The sequence below is a fragment of the Vanellus vanellus genome (assembly GCF_965231255.1).
Source record: "Vanellus vanellus genome assembly, contig: HAP1_SCAFFOLD_411, whole genome shotgun sequence".
In the NCBI taxonomy this organism is placed as follows: domain Eukaryota; kingdom Metazoa; phylum Chordata; class Aves; order Charadriiformes; family Charadriidae; genus Vanellus; species Vanellus vanellus.
In genome coordinates, this window is record NW_028126635.1 from 48,642 (window position 1) to 57,500 (window position 8,859).

The 8,859-nt window shown below is 40.5% G+C and overlaps 1 protein-coding gene across 1 annotated transcript in view; it reads right to left on the reverse strand.

Moving 5' to 3' along the window:
* Positions 1-8,859, reverse strand: part of LOC309684877 (maltase-glucoamylase-like) — a gene marked incomplete at its 5' end in the record, with an annotated part of 59,208 nt that overhangs the window by 33,258 nt on the left and 17,091 nt on the right. Inside the window, 4 exons of the mRNA XM_082500722.1 lie at positions 1,743-1,867; positions 4,457-4,513; positions 6,502-6,586; positions 7,155-7,309. Coding sequence (XP_082356848.1) covers positions 1,743-1,867; positions 4,457-4,513; positions 6,502-6,586; positions 7,155-7,309 — 422 coding nt within the window. The remainder of the gene's footprint in view (positions 1-1,742; positions 1,868-4,456; positions 4,514-6,501; positions 6,587-7,154; positions 7,310-8,859) is intronic.

Consider the following 8,859-nt stretch of genomic DNA (forward strand, 5'->3'; position numbering starts at 1 on the left):
TCAACACCTTTCGTGCGACGGGCTGAAATCCACGGTGAGATTAAAATAAATTTAAAAAAAAAAAAAAAAAAGGAAAAAACAAAACAAAACAAAACAAAAACAAAACCAAACCGAAACAAAACAAAACAAAACAAAAGAAACCAAAACAAAACAAAAAACAACAAAAAAAACCCAAACCAAAACCGAAAAAAATAACAAAAAACAAAACAAACAAACAAAACAAAAAAAAAAAACAAAACAAAACAAAACCAAAACAAAACCAAACAACAAAAAAAACACAAACAAAAAAAAACAAACAAAACAAAACAAACCAAAATGAAAGAAACCAAACCAAAACAAAAAACAAAAAACAAAAAACAAAAAACAAAAAACAAAAAACAAAAAAAAAAACAAAACAAACCAAAACAATCCAAATCAAAAGAAACCAAACCAAACCAAAACAAAACAACAAAAACAAAACCAACCAACCAAACCAAAACAAAACAAAAAACAAACAAAACCAGAAAAAAACACAACAAAACCAGAAAAAAACACAACAAAACCAGAAAAAAACACAACAAAACCAGAAAAAAACACAACAAAACCAGAAAAAAACACAACAAAACCAGAAAAAAACACAACAAAACCAGAAAAAAACACAACAAAACACAACAAAACACAACAAAACACAACAAAACACAACAAAACACAACAAAACACAACAAAACACAACAAAACACAACAAAACACAACAAAACACAACAACAAAACAAAAACCAAACAAAAAAACCAAACAAAACCAGAAAAAACTAAACCAAACCAAACCAAAACAAAACACAACAAAACACAACAAAAAACAACAACAACAACAACAACAACAAAAAAACAAACAAAACCAGAAAAACCAAACCAAACCAACAACAAAACACAACAAAAGACCAACAAAAGACCAACAAAAGACCAACACAAGACCAACACAAGACCAACACAAGACCAAGACAAGACCAAGACAAGACCAAGACAAGACCAAGACAAGACCAAGACAAGACCAAGACAAGACCAACAAAAAAAAAAAAAAAACAACAAAAAGCCAACAAAAAGCCAACAAAAAACCACAACAACACAAAAAAAACCCAAAACAAAAACAAACAAACAAACAAACAAACAAAACAAAACAAAAGAAACCAAAAAAACCCCAAACAAACCAAAAAAACCCCAAACAACCCCAAAACCCCAAACAACCCCAAAACCCCAAACAACCCCAAAACCCCAAACAACCCAAAACCCCAAACAACCCAAAAACCCCAATCAAACCGAAAAACCCCAAACAACCCAAAACCCCAATCAAACCAAAAACCCCAAACAAACCACCCAAAAACCCCAATCAACCCCAAAACCCCAACCCAACCCCAAAGCCCTCTTTCGTCGCTGGCCGTGGTGCTGACATCCCAAATTCCTGAGGCGCCACCGTCACACATGAAACGTTACCCGACAACGCCCCTACTGCTGCAGATCGGGTATTGCTGTAACGTGATAACCTCCTACGGACCTCACCGCTAATAACGAAAATCCGTAATTCCAAAAAAAAACCAAAAAAAACTATTCGCCTGATAATAGTAGTGCTGATAAGAACGATTAATAATTCGACTTTTTTTTTTTTTTTTTTTTTTCACCCCCCCCCCCCCATTCCTTCCCCAACAAGCAGCTGCCCTCGACTTCAGTTTTGGAACCGCGTTCCGTAGGCGTGCCGCGCGGAGATTTACCTCGCCACCGTGGTGGTGGCCGGCCGCTGGAAAGGGAAGATGTAACCTCCTCTCAAGTGAAGCCCCATTTTGGCTGCGGGAAGGTTCAGCTCTACCCACTGCTTTCTCAGCCAGAGATTTGCGCCCTGATTAAGAGGGAGGGAAAGAAGAGGAATGGGATTACGTTATTTGCCGCTGCCTTAAATCCTGAGGTTTGGGATTCATTCTGCTCCGGTCTTCCTCTTAGTCAGAGGTTTCAGTTCCGCTGCCCGTGGTCGGCAAAGTCAAACCTCCGTAGAGCAGATTTCGTCTTATTGTTTCACCTTAAGATTTCGTCTTATTATTTCATCATCTTAAGATTTCGTCTTATTATTTAATCTTAAGATTTCGCCTTATTATTTCATCATCTTAAGATTTCGTCTTATTGTTTCACCTTAAGATTTCGTCTTATTATTTCATCGTCTTGAAATTTCATCTTATTATTTAATCTTAAGATTTCGCCTTATTATTTCATCATCTTAAGATTTCGCCTTATTATTTCATCATCTTAAGATTTCGCCTTATTATTTCATCATCTTAAGATTTCGCCTCGTTGTTTCGCCTCGTTGTTTCGCCTCGTTGTTTCGTCTCGTTGTTTCGTCTCGTTGTTTCGTCTCGTTGTTTCGTCTCGTTGTTTCGTCTCGTTGTTTCGTCTCGTTGTTTCGTCTCGTTGTTTCGTCTTAAGATTTCATCTTATTATTTCATCTCAAGATTTCGTCTTATTATTTCGTCTTAAGATTTCGTCTTATTATTTCGTCTGAAGATTTCATCTTATTATTTCATCATCTTAAGATTTCGTCTTATTGTTTCATCTCAAGATTTCGTCTTATTATTTCATCTGAAGATTTCGTCTTATTGTTTCATCTCAAGATTTCGTCTTATTATTCCATCTGAAGATTTCATCTTATTATTTAATCTTAAGATTTTGTCTTATTATTTCATCATCTTAAGATTTCGTCTTATTGTTTCATCTCAAGATTTCGTCTTATTATTTCATCTGAAGATTTCGTCTTATTGTTTCATCTTAAGATTTCGTCTTATTGTTTCATCTTAAGATTTCGTCTTATTATTTCATCTCAAGATTTTGACCCCCAGGGGTCAATACTCGGTCCAATTTTGTTCAATATATTCATTAATGACCTGGATGAGGGGACAGAGTGTATCCTCAGCAAGTTTGCTGATGATACCAAACTGGGTGGGGTGGCTGATACCCCAGAGGGCTGTGCTGCCATCCAGCGCGACCTGGACAGGCTGGAGAGCTGGGCAGAGAAGAACCTAGTGAGGTTCTACAAGAGCAAGTGTGGGGTCCTGCACCTGGGGAGGAAGAATGCTAGGCACCAGTACAGGTTAGGGGCGGACCTGCTGGGAAGTAGCTCGGAGGAGAAGGATCTGGGGGTTGTGGTAGACAGTAAATTATCCATGGCCCAGCAATGTGCCCTTGTTGCCAGAAAGGCCAATGGAATCCTGGGCTGCATAGGGAAGAGTGTGGCCAGTTGGTCGAGGGAGGTCATTCTCCCCCTCTACTCTGCACTGGTGAGGCCACAACTGGAGTGCTGTGTCCAGTTCTGGGCTCCCCAGTTCAAGAGGGACAGGGAACTGCTGGAGCGAGTCCAGCGAAGGGCAACGAAGATGATGAAGGCGTTGGAGCATCTCCATTATGAGGAAGGGCTGAGAGCGTTGGGACTCCCGGAGAAGGCTGAAGGAGACCTTCTTATGGCATATGAGTATCTAAAATTGGGTTGGAGGAGGATGAAACCGGGATCTTTCCAGTGGTTCCCAGTGACAGGACGAGGGGTGATGGGCACAAGTTGGAACATCGGAAATTCCGTTCAAATACACAGAAAAACTTCTTTACGTTTCGGGTGACAGAGCACTGGCCCAGGCTGCCCAGGGAGGTTGTGGAGTCCCCTTCTCTGGAGATTTTGAAGACCCACCAGGATGCGGTCCTGAGCCATGTGCTCCGGGCAATCCTGCTTTAGCAGGGGAGTTGGGCTGGATGATCTCTAGAGGTCCCTTCCAACTCTGAAAATTCCATGATTCTGTGATTTCATCTGAAGATTTCGTCTTATCGTTTCATCTGAAGATTTCGTCTTATTATTTCATCTTATTATTTCATCTGAAGATTTCGTCTTATCGTTTCATCTGAAGATTTCGTCTTATTATTTCATCTTATTATTTCATCTGAAGATTTCGTCTTATCGTTTCATCTGAAGATTTCGTCTTATTATTTCATCTTATTATTTCATCTGAAGATTTCGTCTTATCGTTTCATCTGAAGATTTCGTCTTATTATTTCATCTTATTATTTCATCTGAAGATTTCGTCTTATCGTTTCATCATAAGATTTAATAACGCTTATGAAATCGCATTATTTATTTCCCAATGAAGCCAGCCAGAGCAAATCCTGCCGGGATATCCGAAACGAACCGTATCCCTTTTCCACCGACTAAAACCACCACCGCAGCAGCGGGAAATTCATTTCCAAAAATGAGATTAGGAAGAGTTAATGGCCAACACCTTTGTGCGTTATTAATAATATCGTATTTCGCTTTTACACACACACACACACACACACCCCTTTTCCTTAAGGTTTTCTTTAGCCTTTTCCTCCTAAATCCTGAACTCGCCCCACAGCTCTGTCCACCTTCTCGCTTGGACGTTCAGAACCCCCCACCGGATTATTCCCACTTACTCACCGAATCGTAATCGTACCAGATTGCATCAGGGATATACGCTTGGATGACCTCCACCCCCTGGAATGGGAAACACGGAAATTATTTTCGCATTCGAACCCACGTTAACCCCATGAGGTGGGTTGACCGCGGGGGGGGAGGAGGTGACCAGGTGCCCACCCAGCCGCTCTCTCCATCCCCCTCCTCAACCGGATGGGGCGAGGGTGGTGGTGGGGGGAAGGGAATACCATGAAAATAAGCCAAAATTTCCCCAAATCGTAATAAAATTGACAACGGTATTTCCCCTCGGTTGATATTTCCCCTCGGTTGATATTTCCCCGCGGTTGATATTTCCCCGCGGTTGATATTTCCCTCTTTTGGGGTTTCTTTCATGGTTTTCTTTCACGGGTTTTTCTACGACGATGCCCGAAGAAGGAACGAAAGGTGTCATTTCAGCAAAGCCGTGAAGACAGAAACTCGCCCCCAAATTTACCCCAAAATAACCCCAAAATTACAATGCTGTAAACGCTCCATCTCAGAGGATATTCGCAAGCGCCGGTAAATCTCGATTTTCCTTTTCCCACGTGGGTTCGTTTCAGATATTTCCTACGTTTCATGAGCGCTCCTCTGAATTAATTTGCTCCTCTGAATTAATTTGATCCTCTGAATTAATTTGCTCCTCTGAACAGCAGACGCGGTACAAGAACTCACGAGGGTTAATACGAGATTTTGGCGCCGGGAAAAACAATGAGCGGTATTTTTGGCCTAATGCTAAAATAATATGCTAAAAAATAATATGCTAAAAATAATATGCTAAAAATAATGCAAATTTAAAGCGAAAATGATGGAGTTTAGGGGGGAAATTAAATTTAGGAGGGGGGAAAAAAATGAATTTACGGAGAAAATTAAATTCTATTTAATACGCATGAAAGAAGGATATATCGAGGTTTATATTAAGACACGTGTTTCCACCGGAGAAATATTATAGCTAATGAACGAGAGGCTTTTTGGGAATAGTCTTTCCGCTTCTCGCCGAGACAGTTCAGGCTAAAATAGGGCCGGAGCAAATTTACGAGGTTGACCGGAGCAAATTTATGAGGTTGACCGGAGCAAATTTACGAGGTTGACCGGAGCAAATTTACGAGGTTGACCGGAGCAAATTTACGAGGTTGACCGGAGCAAATTTACGAGGTTGACCGGAGCAAATTTACGAGGTTGACCGGAGCAAATTTACGAGGTTGACCGGAGAAAATTTACGAGGTTGACCGGAGAAAATTTATGATGTTGACCGGAGCAAATTTACAAGGTTGACCAGAGAAAATTTATGAGGTTGACCGGAGCAAATTTATGAGGTTGACCGGAGCAAATTTATGAGGTTGACCGGAGCAAATTTACGAGGTTGACCGGAGCAAATTTACGAGGTTGACCGGAGCAAATTTACGAGGTTGACCGGAGCAAATTTATGATGTTGACCGGAGCAAATTTATGATGTTGACCGGAGCAAATTTACGAGGTTGACCAGAGAAAATTTACGAGGTTGACCGGAGAAAATTTACGAGGTTGACCGGAGAAAATTTACGAGGTTGACCGGAGAAAATTTACGAGGTTGACAGGAGAAAATTTACGAGGTTGACCGGAGAAAATTTATGATGTTCACCGGAGCAAATTTATGAGGTTCACTGGAGAACCGGAGCAAATTTATGAGTTTCACCGGAGAAACGGAAGACCCTATTTTCCTTTTTTATTTAGGTTTGGTTTTTTTGATTTTTTTTCTCCTCTTCCCCAACTTAAAAAACGGAGGGGGAGCGTGATTCCAGGGGAAATACATTCGCCCTAAAGAGGGGAATTCTGACTTTTAAGCTGAATAACAGCGTCATCCCAAGACCGAATAAGAGAGGAAAATCCAAAGGCGGTTTCAAATCGAGGGAATAAAAGAACGAGGAGAACAGAAAGTCGAGAAATTTGACTGCCTGGGGCTCGTACCGTACTTCGAAAGGTGGCGCTGGCGACTCGAGGTGCCCACCCCCCCCCGTGAATTTAGGACGAGGCGTCAAGAAAGTGCAACCTACTGGCTCAAGCACAGGAGTAATGAGGAGCCCGGGACCCCAGAGGAACTGCTTGTCCACACTCCACGTTTCTTCATCAGAATAAAACCTAAAGAAACGAGAAAACGGCGGCGTTAACGGCTCTTCCTAAGAAAGAGCGCGTAAAGAAATGTGGTCACCGAGCAATCTCAACGTTGCAAGGTTTCGGTGGTCTAGAATCACTACCGGAAAGGGGTGGAGACGATCTGAGGTTAAGAAAAGAAATTTGCAGCTTAATTAATTTCAGATGTCTTAATTACGCGTATGCCGCCAAGCGTGTCCGGGCGCGTCTGGTCGTAATATCATTCCATTCGAGAGTTTCGAGGAAATGAAGGGCGAGGAAAGCAATGTTTTAAAAATCTACGTGCCGGTGGTGGAGAATAATCCGCTCGGCCGCCAACGACGTGTCGGCACCCACAGTACCGCAGAATTGACAGACTTTTACAGAAGAACACAGAATTTTAGGCAGAAATTACGCGCCCGTCTTAATGACTCTCCCCGCGGCCCCCAAAATGGCGTTCCGCGAACGTAGACGTCCGTAGAGAGGGTGACGGGCAGCGTCCTTCACGCGTCCTTCACACAGCAGCGTTCGACCTCCCCGAATTAATCGCCTTTGGGCGCTGTGAAGGTCAACTTACTCGTGGAGAACCGGCCGCGCCACCGTGTCGCCTCGGGTGTGAGCTCTGTAGAAGAGCGTGTACAGGTAGGGCAGCAACGTGTAGCGGATGTTCAAGTAGTGCTTTGAGGATTCCACCAAAACCGAATCAGCTCCAAAGAACGCTGTATCCTGGGGCTGAAAAGAAAATTTCTTATTGTCGGTCTCATTTCGTGAATATATTATCATTAAACATTCTGATGCCACTTTTCGTTATTACAGAGCATTTGGGGGGGGGGCTGCAACCCACCCCCCGGGGTGGTAGGTCAGATGGCAGCAGGCGCTTCGCCTCATTGTAGACAGCACCAACGGGGACCAACTTTGATGTCAGATGGTGACTGCCGAAAATTAAACGGTGCCAAACGCACTCGGCGAGGCCCACGATTAACCCCTACAAAGCCAAACCTTTCGGAGGGGGGATTTCCCAAAGCTTCTGCCAACCGCTAACCCGTCGGCCGTTTAATGACCCGTCACAAAATTTCGTTATCGGAATTCAACTTCATTGTCAGAATTCAACTTCATTGTCAGAATTCAACTTTGTTGTCAGAATTCAACTTTGTTGTCAGAATTCAACTTTGTTATCAGAATTAAATTTCATTGTCAGAATTAAATTTCATTGTCAGAATTAAATTTCATTGTCAGAATTAAATTTCATTGTCAGAATTCAACTTCGTTATCAGAATTCAACTTCGTTATCAGAATTCAACTTCGTTGTCAGAATTCAATTTCGTTATCAGAATTAAATTTCGTTATCAGAATTAAATTTCATTGTCAGAATTCAACTTCGTTGTCAGAATTCAATTTCGTTGTCAGAATTCAATTTCGTTGTCAGAATTCAATTTCGTTATCAGAATTAAATTTCATTGTCAGAATTCAACTTCGTTGTCAGAATTCAACTTCGTTGTCAGAATTCAATTTCGTTGTCAGAATTCAATTTCGTTATCAGAATTAAATTTCATTGTCAGAATTCAACTTCGTTGTCAGAATTCAACTTCGTTGTCAGAATTCAACTTCGTTGTCAGAATTAAATGTCATTGTCAGAATTCAACTTCGTTGTCAGAATTAAATTTCATTGTCAGAATTAAATGTCATTGTCAGAATTAAATTTCATTGTCAGAATTCAACTTTGTTGTCAGAATTAAATTTCATTGTCAGAATTCAACTTTGTTGTCAGAATTAAATTTCATTGTCAGAATTCAACTTTGTTATCAGAATTAAATTTCATTGTCAAAATTAAATTTCATTGTCAGAATTAAATTTCATTGTCAGAATTAAATTTCATTGTCAGAATTCAACTTTGTTATCAGAATTAAATTTCATTGTCAGAATTAAATTTCATTGTCAGAATTCAACTTTGTTGTCAGAATTAAATTTCATTGTCAGAATTAAATTTCATTGTCAGAATTCAACTTTGTTGTCAGAATTAAATTTCATTGTCAGAATTCAACTTTGTTGTCAGAATTAAATTTCATTGTCAGAATTAAATTTCATTGTCAGAATTCAACTTTGTTGTCAGAATTAAATTTCATTGTCAGAATTCAACTTTGTTGTCAGAATTAAATTTCATTGTCAGAATTAAATTTCATTGTCAGAATTAAATTTCATTATCAGAATTCAACTTCGTTATGAGAATTCAATTTCATTCTCAGAATTCAACGTCGTGTTCGGAACCGCCGTGCGTACCGCCA